We start from the raw sequence: 16,265 nt of genomic DNA on the forward strand, positions 1-16,265 counted from the left end.
TTGAATTACTCACACTGAAGTAGCCTCTTATATTTTCCGGCTGTGTCTCCCTATTTATTTCTTATAGAATATCCCTAACAACGCGTCGTTGGATTCAGAATTACATCGCAAGCATTCGTTAAGTCTTGGTGACCGAGCGTCCTACTTAAATCCCAGGCGCGGCCGCTAAACCCTAGAAAGTTAACGCTCGCGCGCTTAGCTTAGCGGGATATTCTACAAGAAATAAATAGGGAGACACGACCGGAAAATATAAGAGGCTACTTCAGTGTGAGTAATTCAACTTTACCTGAGATAAATATAACCTTTCTTCAGTCGAAACCCATGTTTCCTATAGCCTATGGTGTAAGCGCACCTAGTATATACTGACAGTTGTATTGTTACTGTGTTTTATATCAGGTAGCACAGTGCAGATGATGACTTTCCAAGGCATGCTGGGAGTGTTCATTTTGCTGGGTATCAGTGGTGTTTTGGGGTTGGTGATCATGATCATAGAGCGGATCTACGCCTCGGCTAAAAACAATGGAAAGGAGAAACAGGTGAGAGAAAAAAAGGAACTTATGGTGTTTTGAATCACAAACTTAGCAACGTGTTATTTATTTGAACGGTACTAACGATACAAGTGAAAGTTTAGTCGAAGAGTGATGAAGAGTGAAGAGTGATGATTCCGCCTTTCCTTTCAGAGCCTTTCGTAAACGGAATTTACCAATACAGTCGGACCTCTATTATGCGGCCACCCTGGGGACTTTGAAAACTGGTCGCTTAACAGAGGTTGGCCGTTTAATAGAGGTACAACATAAATTGGGTAGAAATGGCAGTCAACGTAATTTTATTGCCTCTATATAGCAAAACGCTTGTTGAAAAGTGAACATATGTGAAGATAAATGCAAAATCATTGAAACAAAACATTAAGTGCCCAGAATTTGCGCATTTCAAGGCCGTGCAAAGTTCTAGCTCTAACACAGAGAGCATGTAGTCGTTAAGTACAGTGTTTTTTAATGTTGAGTATGTACAGAAAAATATGCAATATCTATGTCACAAAGCATCAAGTTTCTTAGGCCTTGTTCGCATCAACAGTCTAAAAAATTTTAGCTCAAAATATTTCACCTTCATATTATGTCACCATTTCGCTTGAAAAGATAATTTGCTGGCCCGCTTAATAGAGGTAGAAAAACAATAAATACTAAACTTGCAACAACAAAAAGGTGGCCGCAGCCGCTTAATAGAGGTGGCCGTTGAACGGAGGCATCGAATGCAGCACTTTACTGACAAATAATTCGGGACTATGGAAAGTGGACGCTTAATGGAGGGTGGCCGCTTAATAAGTGGCCGCTAAATGGAGGTCCGACTGTACTCTGGATACGTTCTATCCTAGGCCTTCGAATTTCTTTAAAATAGCGCGTACCATTTTTGGAGTGATTATTTTCAAATTCTTCAAAACGACGCATTCAATTAAGACTGGCCGATCTCTGGTAAATGGAAAGCACGGTAAGTTAAGGGCAGCATGTGGTTTACATTATTGCTGTTTCAGAGCATTTTTCCTATGGTATTTCAGTAATTTTCATAAACATTTGCTTTACGAACAAATGTGTTATCGTTTAGTCACCTCTGCCAACAAGACTTTCGGGAGCGGGAAAAAGCAACCAATCAGAAACGGAATTTGTGCGACGTCACAACACAACTGTAACGTCATAATTTGAGCGGTAATACGCAAAAATGTTTGATGGTTTAGCTGGGGCTTAAAGCGCGGGAAAACTCGTGCTGGCAGGATCGGTTGATTTGTTTTTTCGTTTGTTATTGGTTGAGAAAATGGGGCGAATTTTGCTAACCAATCAGACAGCCTAGTAAAGAAAAACCAAAGCAAAAGCGAATTATATTCGACATCCACTTTAAAACCACTCTAAAGGAGGTTCTTATAGAAATGAATGGATAGGGAATTAAGGGGGCTGCGCTGGTATGCCCCTTGGTCTCGATACCCCTTTTCCAGATTGTTCCAAGCTCATTAACGCATTCATCACCTCGGAACAACGTAGGATTTCGTAGGACTCAAAAACCAAAACACTGAACAACCAGCTGCACAATATGTTATAACCGCGATATGCGTTCTATCAGTTTAGTGTGACATTTCAAAACTATCTTTATTTTACTCAACAGCGACGTAAACTGCTGGCAAGCGCAGGGGACCAGACGTCTGCCGACAAGAAAGGGAGTCTTTAGCTCCAAGAAGAAGCGGAGAACGACCCTCAGTAAGCAAGACCTGGAACCTTAGAGTTATGAAGTGTTATGAAGAGTTATGAACCTTAGTGTTATGAAGACTGCGGACCCAGCTCTGTTGACTACTGTAGAGACAGTACTTTGAAAGAGAAGTATTTCAGCTGTAAAAAGTGAACTCGATTCGCGTGAATTAAGGCGCAGTTTGTAAATTCCTGTTAAAAAAATTAGTTGGCGTTTGTGGGCGTCGCAGAAAAAAAAAAAGGACGGTGAACAAGCTTTCCTTGCGACATGTACACAGCCAACTGATCTGATACCTTTTAAAATAAGCTTTGAATAAGTTAAGTTAGCCGCGAGCAGGTGTCTTCGTCGTGTTCCGTTTGCGCTAAAAACACCTTAGGAAAGTCGTTGTAATTTGAATGTGATCAAATTGCGTTGAAAGACGAAATGGTTGTCCAGGACAGGCTGTTATTGCTAAGGATGCGTTAGCTAGCTAGTACAAGACCCACAAGACACAGGTTCCATTCTCATGCGATTTTTTATTTGTCCATTTTATCTATAGCGGTGGACAGCTGTACCCTCCGACAAATAAAATCACATTTAATCATAAATACGACTCGTGTGATGACATGGAATAAATACGTTCGCACTTGATCGGCTAGTTATGCTGTCAAAACCAGACGAGTCCAGTGACGCAGGCCTAAGGACCTCAAGCAACCAAGATGGCAACGCTGATGAAAACGTCACGAAACCACAAAACCTTTGATTTGGTTATTTTGCGTTGGGTTTGTGGCGACAACGGCAAAGAAATGCAACAAGATTTTTAACGCACGGCCAAGCCATTCTTTCGCCGAGTAAAAGTTTGGTTTTGTGACGTTGATTCATCTCCGAGGCCGTCGTGTTTCCCTTGGGTCCTCTTTAACGCACTGAGCTCCGTTTCTGGTTTTAAGGTTAAGTTAGTTAATAGTTACTTTCTTTAATCTAAGACTAATATGCTTTAAGCTCAAGACAAATCATTTTCGCTGACCACGGAAGGTAACTGTTGTTGAAGGAGGAAACACCCCATACATACTATCCCGGCCCGGGTGTCTCTTTATAACCTCTCTTCTCTTTGGAGTAACAACGGGAAAACAAAACTGTTTGCCGGATACTGAGAAAATAAATTAACCACAGCAGCGTACTGACCAGGGCCCGGTTGTTCGAAAGCCGATTAACGCTAATCCACGATTAAAAGCTAACTGAGGTTTCCATCTCGCTCATTAAAGGTGGTTTTTGAAAGCTAATTTTAAGCTCATGCTAAAGACAAAATTGAGGGTCATGTTAATCCAGGATTAGTTTAATCGAGCTTTGAACAACTGGGTCCAGAAGCTTTCATGTGAATTAGGATTTTATCCAGAGGCTAGATTCACAAAGCCCTCGTAAGCTAAGTATTGTTTCTTAACAATAAAGTATTGTTGGACTAACAATAGTTTGTTGTTGGACTAACAATAATCTATTGTTGGACTAACAATAGTCTATTGATGGACTAACAATAACCTATTGTTGGACTAGCAATAGTCTATTGTTGGACTAACAATGGCCTATTGTTGGAATTACAATAGACTATTGTTGGACTAGCAATAGTCTATTGTCAAGAAACAATACTTTGGAGGGCTTCGTGAATCTGGCCCGAGAATCTTAACTTAAAATCCTATTCAGCATACCAGGTTCCCACCAAAGCTAGGATATGTTTAAAGCAAACGAAAGCGCCAACGATTCCTTACAAAACAATTAGACATAAACATACGATCAAAGGAAAAACGTTCATGTTAGAGACAAACACGTCCTTGAGAAATGGTTGCGAATGTTTGATTTATCAACAGAGTTGTCGACTAAAGGTAAATTGACCGCCGTAAAGAGTTTCGAGTGCTGACATTTCGAGTGTTAGCCCTGATTCGCTCTGACGAAGGGCTATGGCTTGAAAGGTCAACAATCGAATCTCTTTACAGTGACCAATTTACCTTTAGTTATCAACTCTGTTGATAAATCAAACATTCGTTTCTACTCCCCACCGAAGCGCGCCAGTTTCTTTAGAAACTAAACCCCTTATCCACTTGAGAAATGGTTGTTGTTTTGGTTTTGAACCGTTCCTGAAACAGCCAATGACAAAGTTACTACCAACCTCGTTCTCGTCGGAGAAAGACCCTGAGAACGAGGTTGCGTTGGTATCTTTAAACAGGATCATCAAGTATAAAAGGAATGGGAACTCCGTCATTTTAAAACATGCGACATCGAAATTCCACCTCAGCAACCTGGGATTTAAAGTAGTGTTTTTTAAAGAGTTTGCCACACATTTCTTTGGCGGTGGTGGTAAATTCATTGTCATTGTTTACACTGCAGTGTTTGATTGACAGTTTTAGATGAGAATGACCAAGCTTGCCTCCCTTTTGTACCAGAACTCAGTTCTTGTCTAAAGCACCTCAACTCTCGAACGGTGTTTCAACAGCAATCCATCACAGTATTTATCATATATTACTTTATACGAGGATTATATTAACTTTCTGTAAACTTTCTAATAAAGCTTTTTCTTGGAGGAAACGAAACAAAACGATTTTGACCCGCTACAACAACGTTGCTCGACGAAACAAGTCAACTGAAGTCAAAACTAATGTAAGTTACACACTCTCCCTCCCCACCCACACCCCTTCTCAGTTTGCTAAGCGGACTAAAATTCTTAGAAAGATAAGACGTTCGAGTTTAATTAAATTCTTCGCTAAAAGTGGAGCGGGGGAGGGAGGGAGGGCGAGAAAAGGCTTCCTTCCCTTTTCCCCCTCCCCTCCCCTCTTAGGAAGGTCATCACCGTCTTGTTTTGTGTCCTCCATTGTGCTTTATAAGAAAGCGTACAAATCATAGCATTTCTGAAGCAAGCAGCTGTACTGTGGTTAATAGAAACCCAAAGCAACCAGACTGAAGACGTTCCGGAAGTTCTGCTTTTGTGTTTTGGTGCGTTTTGACGTCACCATTTCAAGCATCCGTGGCAATCTCGTTGCTTAAGGTCTGCAGTGACAGGGGAAGGATCACACCAGCTATATTTGGCGAACTCTTTGCTTTCTATTAATACGTGAAAACTAAAATGAAATATTTCGTCATTGAAAGACGAAACCTTGGCTAAAATTCAGGAGAGGATTTCTGACTGTCCAGTAAACCTTTTGTTGACCTCTCTCACCTCACCAACAATTCTGATATTTTGTTCAAGTTTAAGCGAGTAAAATTTTGACTTCTAGCTGCAGATCTTAAAGGTTCGGTCCGTGCAACGAAGACGATTATTATTGCAAATTACAAAGCAAGGTCGCCAAACTCTGCGTGCCCTCACCCCTGCTATATGAGCGCAGTACATAGAAGGCACAAGGTTTCCATACTTGCTGGGATTATTATATTATCCAGTTTATACATTATGATTCAAGACGTAGCCAGTCTTCTCGGCCACTTGCCAGCAAGCTACAGATCAGTAAATGCACCATCGCTTCTAATTTAACCCTTTCATCCCAACCTGCAATGACGGTAATTACACTATAAAGGGCAGCTTTTCTCTATGGCTGCGAGCAGGAGAGTTAACATCTGCAAGAGGGCTCCCTTGGTCGAGGTTCGACTATATAATAACGTTATAAATTAGGGAATATTTTCTTGATGTCTTAGCGAATTCTCTCAACTAACCAAAAAGTAACATGCAACGAATACTAAGGAGAATTCATATTTGAACTTAGGGATGAAAAGATTAAAATGTGCTCATGGTGCTGTTAAAATTATCACTTGATTCTTGTCTAAAATTCATCCTAGCTAACATGTTATATTCATATGTGAACTAAGAATAAATAACACTATCTCGGACACTACAGCTGAGCGGCTGCTCACTGGTGCCTTATGCTGATCAACAGCATAATTCTCTTTTGTACTTTCGGCCATTTGACGCTGACACAGTTAAGAGAAAATAGCAATGACACTAAAGACCTGTTCCAGGGTATCAGACGGGGTGGGGGGCAGGGGAGTGGAGGATTGTAGGTCTCACTCTACAGGACCCCACAGCGGTTCGATGATATTCATTTATACAACTCACGGGCACCCAACCGTTCGCTTCGGTAAAATGTCTGTTCCGAAGGCATTTTACCGTCGAAAAATTCTGTTAAAATTGCGATGAACAACTAGCGTTTTCTTTGGTGAAATGTCACCTCAAACGTTCCTGACAGTGGAAAACTACTTTGTTTTATTTATAAGGCCAGGTAGCATTGTCGGAAAGCCAACAAAAACTTGAAAACTCAGGGAGGGTAATTCTGTTTCCTAAAACTTTTTGTTACTTAAATATTCAGCTCAAGAATCAGGTCTTTTAAGGCTACGGTATTTTTCTCACCCCACCCCCACCCCCACCCCAACCCTCCGTATTAATCTGAGACCTTGGAACACGTCATAATCTGACACATGTACTTGTTTAAAACTTCATTTTAAAACGTGAAAATTACACCTTAAAATTTAACAACTAAAATAACCTTTTTTCAATTTAACTTTACTTCTTTTGTACCCTGACAACGGTACTTTTGGACTAAAGGCCCGGCCTGCAAAGACTTGGATTCCTGCCTTTACGGCCGTAACTAAAACCCGCTCTAGTAAAATATAAGATCGCATAGCCTAGCCAAGACAGCAATTTATGCCAACACAGTATTTTCTTCATTAAATAACGTAATGATTGGAAACCCATTAAAATATTAAAACGGCAATAAAGTGCCTTTTTCCTTTCATTTACGCGACAGTAAAACAAAATGGTCCTTTTAAAACGCAACAAGGCTGCAAAACAGGCCCTATTTTCTCTACAGCAACTGTAAACTGCGATGAGAGTGGGGGAAATTGTGAAATGCTGAAAATCGCGAGGGTGGCTCGCGTGGAGCCTCGATAGAGTACCTCGCGTGTGATCATCATAAAGGCGGCTCGCATACGAGTCTTGTACGCAGTTCAGGTGTAAGACTGGCGAGAAAACATCCTTGAAGACCCCCGCAAGGGTAACTCGTGCAACAACGTAGCTAGGCCACTTAGGTTGCGTTCACATACCTAACCAGGAAGAAAACAGGGACTGTTTGCAGTGCAAACGCAATAAAACTTACCTCAACAGCTGTTCTGTCTGCAAATGAAGACTAAGAGCGGTTGTGTTTCGCGTGTGGCGCGATTTGAATAGCTAAGCAATAAACCTGCTGCATGTTCAGATAACTTGAGCTCAAATGGCGGCCCAAGGCATTCACGTGTCAGTGTACATGATAAGCTTTATATCTCACTCTCCAGTTCGGGATCTCGCATTGGTCTTCTCCTAAAGAAGAACGACGTTTTCACTGGTGGTGGGCCTTGCAGCATTGGAACTTGATTCTTGTGTGTGATCACAATCTGAAGGAGGAATCAAAGGAGAAAACGAATGAGAATCCAACACGGCAATACCAGTGATTTAGAATCGCACTTACAGCAAACGGCTGCCGGCAGAAATGACCACGTAACCATGTTTATCCTACATTTGCCGCTCGCTGTTCTCAGTTTCTCAGAAAAATTGATTCGTTTTCCGTTAAAATAAATAAAAATAAATGACTTTATTTAAGTGTCAAAGTATTTTAGCGCTGTAGCGCTAATTGGGGACACCATAAATAAGTGAAATAAATATGCATAAGATTGACTTTTGTTATTAAATTTAGCAGAAAAACTAACGCGGAGAGATTTCGACGTTTCGATGACATCCTGTCATCATTATCAAGAAAATGAAGAAAATTTACATAAGTAAGTAGACAAAACTAAACTGAAAACAATAGTTAGTTAGTTTTGTCTACTTACTTATGTAAATTTTCTTGATAATGATGACAGGATGTCATCGAAACGTCGAAATCTCTCCGCGTTAGTTTTTCTGCTAAATAAATATGTAAACTGAAAATAACATTTTTAAAAATCCCAACTGGTGGGAGGCAAATCAGTTGGCTATTTACAAAGCATGGCCTTGGAGCGGAACTTGAACCTCCAGATTACACGTTTGGCACCCCTAACCACTAGGCCACGCCGCCTCCGTTAGCATCAAAGGTCAGAATTATTTTACACTATTCCCATCTATGTATTCGCTTTATCAAGAAAACGTCAACGCGAAATTCACGTTTGCCGTAAACGCGATTCTAAATCTCTCACATACAAAAGAAAGCAGGCAATGCATAAAGAACAATTCAGGAAGTCATTGGAAGAGTCATTTCAAATTTCGATATAAAATTGTGAGCACGATTGCAATGAAGACCAACTGTCGATTTATCGGATCAACGACAAAATTCAAGATTACTAAGCCTGGGAAAACGTCTTTACTCAAAATGCCAGGAACATAAAACATTAAACAGTTGAAAACTAAAAGCCATGTTCTTGCATTTGAATGACGTACGCTCAGCATGGGTGTCCAATTACAGCTCTGTGATTGGGCGCGAGGAGAACCAATCAGAATCACGCATTTTATCAAAGCTTTGTTATCAGAATTCTATCTGTTTTTCGTAAGTTTCTTATAGACACTAACGAAAACAGGACTGAATTCAACTCCACGACCACCATTTATTCATATCTTTAACAAAATTGGAAGTTTAAAACTGAAAAAAACAAAAAAAAACAAAAACAGTTATGTCTTCAGTGCAGTAATAAGTTTCCTGACCTCAGCCGGGGGCTGCATCCACGGTTCTCCATCGATTTGCATCGGAAACAGCCTCTTGGTTCTGCAAACCAGACAAGAAATCGGATTATTAAAGACCGGCGGGCCTCTATTGTTTGATCAGCAACTGGGGATCTTCTCGTAATCTACTGGAAGAGGGGCTGCCTGGCCAAGTAAAAAGTTCACTTCTTTTGATAAAATTTTAATCTTTGTCTACACAACAAACCACTTCCACTCAATCTTATCTTACAAGTGTTCCATCCCAACATAGGCATGTTTAAATACATTAACTGAAAATCCAGGCTTTCTCCCTAACGTAACAAAATTCCAGTGACACGTTATATAGTCAGATGACGACACCACATTCACTTAACTCTGAGAAATATTAGGGACTTTAAGAAACTACGACGGCAACGAAAAAACGAAAACATCACTTGAAAATATAACTTCGCTTTACTTGTTCTATTTCGTGATTACTCCAATTCGTTGAACTTGCACAATGTGGCTGATCTATCCAATAACAGAACAGGTGAGAACGGCGTTCAAGTTGAGACAGAGAATAAAAGAATTACCATAACGTGCTCACGTTCTCCACAAAACCTTGAATTTGGTCATTTCGCGTTGTTGTTTGGTCGAGTACGGCAAAGAAATGTACCAAAAATTTAAATTGCACGTGCAGAGCCATTGCTTTCCTCATTAAATCCTATTGTTTTGTGACGTTCTCGTTGCCCTCGCTGTAGTAGCTTCTTAAACTCCTTGTCATCAAAGATGATGGAAACTAAGTTACCAAATGCAAATATGACATTCACGAACATTTGCTAATCCACTGACCTCATACTCACCTTATTGTTATGGAGGAGCACTGCGCCAATCTTACACCATGCGCTCTAACACCAGCGATGATCTGCCCAACATAGAGAGAATTCTCAAGTCCAACAACTTCCAGCTGTCCATCTCCAATGTCTACACAAACAACAAAATTCTTTAATGAACTGTTTGTAATAAACAAAGCAGAAAGGATAAAATCCTAATTTGGGCCAACGTGGCCGATGCGGATGGTGCCCAACCCGCTAGGGGCCGATTATTTCAACCAAGTCTAAGCTAGACGTGATTTTAACCAAGATCTAAACCTAACTGGAAGCAGTTCTCTCAAAACAACTTCGCTTGTTTGAGATAGCGTTTTCTAAATAAGGCTTATAGTGGCTAACGCTAAAAAAGATTCTTCCCTAAAACATGCTTAGACCATGGCTTTGTCTAACCTAGCAACCTGGACTTTTACACTCCGTACACCACCGCGCCTACACCGGCCACCAGCTTTGAATCACGATACAAAAATACAGGGCATGATGGTGATAATCATAAGAAAGATGAAACTGATGACAGTGATGATGATGATGAGACTTGTATATTGTATGTTTAAAGGAAATAAAAGAGTATTTATAAAAAATGATGAGGATGATGATGATTATGACGACGGTGGTGATTGTGGTGAAATGGCATCTTTGGAACCAAGTGAATTGTCCCTAATATGGAGTAATCAGTATCACGGAAGTTGATATGACTTCCTTCGGTTTCTCTGGAACCAAGTTAAGTCCCTCTGACATAAGTGTCCCGAAATTAGCTGTTTGACAGCACAAATCAAATAAGCACTCGCTTTATCCAGCGCTCACCTTGTACTGCCCACTCCAAGTCATTAGCTCTGCCGCCAGATTTAGCCCGTGATTTTCTGGCTTTCTTCTTGTCAGTCTCACCCCAGAGGTTTGCTCCACCGTACACACTGGGAATATTTACTACAGCGATACCCTCCAGCTGAGGCAGTTCTAATGGCGTTTCATCGCACTGAAAAATGCAGAGCAGTCCTCAGCCTTTTCGTGTATACGTAGTGATAACACCTGTTCTTAACAATCTGTGGGGATCCCACACATTGTTCGAAAAGAGTAGGGTATGTAACCCCGGTGTGGTGGTCTATCCCTATCTCTGGTTTCATCTGTCTTTCACATTCATGCTTGGGTTGGGTGGGTGGGTGGGTGAGATCAAAATATGGACTGATAGCGGCTGCCACTGGCGCCTTTACATGCTGACGTCTGATCTGACCCCACAGAAGAATTGTAAACCGCCATGAAACTATGCGATATGTGCAGTTTATAAATACATTACCATAACCTGTTCTCAAAACTCAGGTATAATTCATGAACACAACACACACAAGATCACTATGAAGAAGATTTGGAAATGTGATCTTGATTATCATAAGATTTGGTAAACCTTTGCTGACATTTTCTCCAAGAACTATCAATGGTTTAAGAAGCTACATCAAACACTCGAAATAGTGTTTCATCCAATTTCCATAAACACCTCGTAGTTCGCTGCGCCTCTTTTCTTCAACCTTGTTGTCCGTGTTTGGAAATCAGATAAAACACTCTTCCTTGTGTTTGATATAATACATCAACAACTTTTCCCTGAAGGCTGGTGCTTTGAGTGTGGATCTCTGCAATTGCATATTTCTTTTTTTTTTTATTTTTTTATTTCAGTGTTGGCCTGTAACTTTGGCTTCCTCTGCCGTCCTGTTGCGTAAGCTCAGAGGACTAGGTACAAGGCAGCTATTAATTCGATAGAAACAAACGAAATGTTTTCCTTGACCTTTATAAAACAAAAGTGAATCACCGCACACATTCACTTATCTAGAAACATAAAGCAAAACTTACGATGATCTCAATCTCCTCGTGTAAATTTTTGCATGTTGCTGAAAGAGTCTCGGATGTCCCACACTCAAAATAACGAAATTTGTTCTTTAACCTGTAAAAGACAAATTTTCACTTATTTAAAACTTTCATCATGCAAACAGAGTTCCCCTGTACAATTTAACGAGACCTAAAGGCCTAAAGGCGGAATATAAATTGTGTGTAACAAGCCAAGCAACCGGTGTCTTTCAGTAGTTAGACATTACTGAGCATTTGTCCTTCTCTACCTTGCTGTGTCTCCCCTTAAATCTCCCACTTCTCGTTTTTCTCAATCCCCGATCCTCCCAGATTCATTTTGTGATGTCCCCCCTTAAATCTCCCACTTCTCGCCCCCCCTCCCTCCCCTCCCCCCCCGTTCTCACATCCTTCCACCCTGTTCCCACACTAGCTTCTCCCAGGTTCATTTGGTGATTGAGTGTGATGCCCTCCCCTTAATCTCCCAATAAGTGCCATTTTTTTTTCTCTCGTGCCCCGCTCCGTTCTTTCAAATCTCACCTCCCTTTCCACCTTGTTCCCACTCGTTTGGGTGGGTGTCAACATACACAAGCTCTCACCTGCTGTTAAACTTTTCTGGATTCTTCTCTCTTTGTAAATGAAACTTGAGTGCTACAGATGCGTCCTAAAAACCAACAAACACCAATTAGAGAACAAGTGAAAACAAAAAAGACAAGTGACCGAAACACCCGGGGGGAGGGGGAGGGGGGAACTTTCATAATTTTATGTAAGCTATATGGGTATGTGCCGATGTGAAGGGTATGGTTTTCAAGCAGTTTAGTCTGGGATAGGGTATAGAAATCAGAGAGTTTTGGTCTAGAATAGGGCATCATTTTCCAGGAAACTGATCAATTGCTAAAAGAATTTAGTCCAGACTAGGTTTTCCGGAAATTGACACTAAATAACGTGTTTTAGTTGTTGTTGTACACAAGGAGGATTTTGTTTTGGCGGGACTGTGATAGTGACCGAGTTTCTAGAAAATAGCGAGTCTAGAATAGGGTTGGGAGTTTTGGTCTTTAGTCTAGTATAGGGTTGGAAAATGCAGCTGAACTTGGTCGGGTTTGGCAAGGAGGTTCAGAGTCCCAGCGATACACCCCCAGCCATCTAAAGTACCACCTGTTGTGGGTCAGAACCAGTGTCAGATGACAAATGAACTGAAGAGAATAGTCAAGTACAGCAAACAGAATAGCCATACTCATTGGTTCAAACCATACACTATGAGTACAATCGTTAGTGTTTATTCTGAATTTTGCTTTCGATGCAACCACAGCTCTAACGAAATAGTCCAGTTTCGAATTCACTAAGACCGCTCGATAAAAAGAAAAAAGATGCAGTTATACAGGGTTAGCCTCAATCTGGGTAAAATATTCACAAATACCAGTGAGAAGATTAACTTTTCACAACTCTTGTGTATTGTTTTATTTTAGGATTCAGTACTTTCCTGCCAACATTTGCGAATATTTTGCTTCAGGTTGAGGCTAACCCTGTATAAATGCGCCTTTTGTCTTTCTATCCAACGGTCTTGGCGAATTCGAAACTGGACTATTTTATATCATGAGACAAACATACCACTCCAATAGAGAAGTAGTTATTGATGATGTCCAGTGGAGGCGAGTCGCCAGTGTCTTCTGAATTTGTTTGCTTGAATGAAACTGACCACCTAAAGTAAGCAAATGCCACGACTAAGTCAACCAAAAATATAAATTAAAAGGGTTCTGTCACGAGGTGTTCCCTGGTGTTCGTGATCTTTGAGAAGACAGTTCTTGAGCAGCATTAATCCTCTTTAAGCTCATGGTGGAAAACTTGCCGGATTCAACCTTATAGCAAGAACTGCATTCCCTTGGAATTCCCCACCGTCCTACGTGACTCACTAACCCAGCACAGAAGGTTTCGAAGTTAACCTTGTGTCATTTGTATCTTCAGTCTCACATGTTGACTTGCTGACACGTATTTTTCAAACATCTGCAGTGAAGGGTTAAACTTTAAGCCTGGTTTGTACGTGCGACGCAAACGCAAAGTAAGTGAAATGCAAGTGCAAGTGAGTGTGAACAGCGAAAACGCAATGCAAACGCAAGAAAAAGAAAAATATTCCTTTTTCTTGCGTTTGGGTTTTGCTTGCTTTTGCATTTGCTCACGTGTGAGCATCGCTAACGCAAGTGCAAAGAAGTGAACCGTGACGATAAGCATGACCTATTCCCCATGTTGGAGAACCATTCTTAACACGCATGTGTGTCTGGTATGGGTATTCCCAGCGCTTTGCGTTTGTATTTGGGTCGCATGTGTGAACCCAGGCTTTGCAGGATAGATAGAATGAAAATGGGATTTTTGACAGCGTCACCATCAATCTCGTACCCAGAGTCCTCAGGCTCTTTGACCAGCGGATAGTCGCCAGGAGAGACTCTGGGAAACTGGAATTTTATTTAAAATTTTGATTGGCTGCCCCGTAGCTGCTTGCATTGTTTTACCGCAGAAATCACGCGGTAATAAAATTCCAGTTCTCCAGAGTCTCTCCTGGCGACCAACTGCTGGCCAAGGAGCCTGAGGACTCTGGGTACGAGATTGGGTCACCATATGACGGATGAGTGCTAAACAATGCTAGTGGACAGTTAAGAGATGACAACGATAAGTTAGTACCTGTCAAGACTTACAACTGTGCTCTTTTGAATCAAACTCAGTACTTTAGAGATACTACCACCTTCATATCCTAAAAAAAAAAATAAATAAAAAAGGACAACAGGTACAGTAAGGCCCGGTTCATACGTCGAACATTACATGAGCCGAACCTAATCATTTGGTTCGGCGCATGTAAAGATCGACGTATGAATCAGTTAGGATTGACAGATTTGTTTTTGGTTCGACCCGCCGTTCTTTTCCACTGCGCCAGTCGAATAGAACGGCAAAAGTTCAATTAACTTCGATTCAGACGTCGAACTTTTACATGTGCCGAACCAAATGCATACGTTACGTATAAATTATATAAAGTCTATTTTCTTACTTTAGCTTTAAGTTCGACTTTAGTTAGGTTCGACGTCTGAATCAACTGCCGAACTTAATTATTTGGGTCGACCTTAATAGGTATTAGGTTCGGCTGATGTAAAGTTCGACGTATAAACCGGGCCTAAGATTGCAGATTGGTCGGGTGCGTAGCTATGAGCTTGAGAACTGGGCATCCAAGAGAATGTTTCTAGCTAAATTCTTCAAAAAATCATTAATAATTCATAAGCCCATTGACCTATCAAATGGTCGATAAAACATCGCGTGCAGTGGTTTTAAAACCCGATAAAACCTCCTCCTTATTAGTATGCGGTGTTTAATGTTTTTCTCGTATGCTAATTTCCAACGTTCACAAAAGCATCATTGTTATGAACTCTCTTGACACACGCTTTTCCAGGAACGTTTTTGAAGCCATTCAAAAAACTCGCAGCAACACCGCTGCTTGTGTTTTAAACATTACTTAAACATGAGGTGAATTTTCACTGAATTTGTTTGCATGTGTAAAAACTCTTCCAGCTATAGACCTTGACCCTCAACCTATTTAACCGCAGATGTGCCTTAGACCTCAGCTGTAAACTGTCTTCCGTTTTAAACCAAAGGCAAATATGTATGTCTTATGCCAGGCCATATATCCACAAGACCCAGAAACCTATATTGAATATCACAATTTCTTTAGGTGAGTACCCCTACCCAGTCCAGACAGCCCCACCCATGAACTCCATCATGATCTCAAAGGATCTCTCAGATGATGGGGAAGAAGTTATGGCCCTCATCGAAGGTTTCTTCCATTCCTAAATCAAACCTCTAAGAAAGACCTGAAGATCAATTGGACTTAAGTAGTAAGTTGCTTTTAACTAACAATTACCTCCTCCCCATTTTAAACATCTTGCCAAATCATTTCCTGTACCTGTGGACAATTAAAAATATTTGACGTCTTATAAAAGAAAAAAACAAGAGAGAACGGCAACACTGTACAGCAACAAGAACAACTACAGCAATAAAAGTAATATTCTAACAAAAAACCTAAAAACAAAAAAATCCTATCAAACCATCCCGTATTGCCATTATTGTTATTTCTACCTATTCATCCTTTCTTTTCTGTTTAGACTCAAATAAGTATATGTTTCTTTCGTTTTGTTTTCTTTTTTTAATTTTATTCATTTACTTTTCTTATTATATTATCATCGATAAAGCAGGCATAGTGTTAGTTCTGTAAGAAGTGTGGACATTGTAAGTAATTTTAGTATTGTAAGCATAGTAAGTATTGTTAACAATGTACAGGTGTAGATATAGTTATTGTGGTTAGTATTGTGAGTATTGTAAGTAATGTTAGTGGTGTTCAGTATTGCAAATGCCTTGTCATGTAAGCTAAGGCAAATAAAAAGTTGTTAAAAAAAAATTAAAAAACAGATATTCAATTATCCTTACAATGAAGCAGTGAGGGCAGCTCTTAACTGTGGTCAAACATCAAAAATAAGAAAAGTCTGTGAAAAATAACACATTTACTTTCAGAGCTCAAAACTGATAAGTTTTTTTTTTCTAAAAACTTTTAAGATTTACTAATCAAAAATTTCAAGTTTTTTAAAGTGAAGTATGTCATGTATTCAAACACTAAACACAGACACACAGTGCTGGCCAGTCTCCACATG

The 16,265-nt window shown here is 40.3% G+C and overlaps 2 protein-coding genes across 4 annotated transcripts in view; one reads left to right on the forward strand and one right to left on the reverse strand.

The window, feature by feature from the left end:
- LOC146460339 (glutamate receptor ionotropic, kainate 2-like) overlaps positions 1 to 2,862 on the forward strand; it is a 26,017-nt gene extending 23,155 nt beyond the window's left edge. Inside the window, exons 15-16 of the mRNA XM_085088478.1 lie at positions 397 to 536; positions 2,152 to 2,862. Of these exons, the coding sequence (XP_084944604.1) occupies positions 397 to 536; positions 2,152 to 2,214 (203 nt within the window). The 3' untranslated portion in view covers positions 2,215 to 2,862. The remainder of the gene's footprint in view (positions 1 to 396; positions 537 to 2,151) is intronic.
- The window catches only part of LOC146460340 (diacylglycerol kinase beta-like), a 41,671-nt gene continuing 28,133 nt past the window's right edge, over positions 2,728 to 16,265 (reverse strand). For all 3 annotated transcript variants that reach the window (XM_085088476.1, XM_085088474.1, XM_085088475.1), the window contains 9 exons: positions 15,482 to 15,523; positions 14,257 to 14,326; positions 13,192 to 13,282; positions 12,183 to 12,247; positions 11,593 to 11,683; positions 10,558 to 10,726; positions 9,730 to 9,850; positions 8,891 to 8,951; positions 2,728 to 7,611 (listed from right to left, as the gene is read on the reverse strand). In XM_085088476.1, coding sequence (XP_084944602.1) covers positions 7,495 to 7,611; positions 8,891 to 8,951; positions 9,730 to 9,850; positions 10,558 to 10,726; positions 11,593 to 11,683; positions 12,183 to 12,247; positions 13,192 to 13,282; positions 14,257 to 14,326; positions 15,482 to 15,523 — 827 coding nt within the window. In that variant the 3' untranslated portion in view covers positions 2,728 to 7,494. The remainder of the gene's footprint in view (positions 7,612 to 8,890; positions 8,952 to 9,729; positions 9,851 to 10,557; positions 10,727 to 11,592; positions 11,684 to 12,182; positions 12,248 to 13,191; positions 13,283 to 14,256; positions 14,327 to 15,481; positions 15,524 to 16,265) is intronic.

The sequence above is a fragment of the Pavona decussata genome, unplaced genomic scaffold (assembly GCF_977016875.1).
Source record: "Pavona decussata unplaced genomic scaffold, jaPavDecu1.1 SCAFFOLD_214, whole genome shotgun sequence".
Lineage (NCBI taxonomy): Eukaryota > Metazoa > Cnidaria > Anthozoa > Scleractinia > Agariciidae > Pavona > Pavona decussata.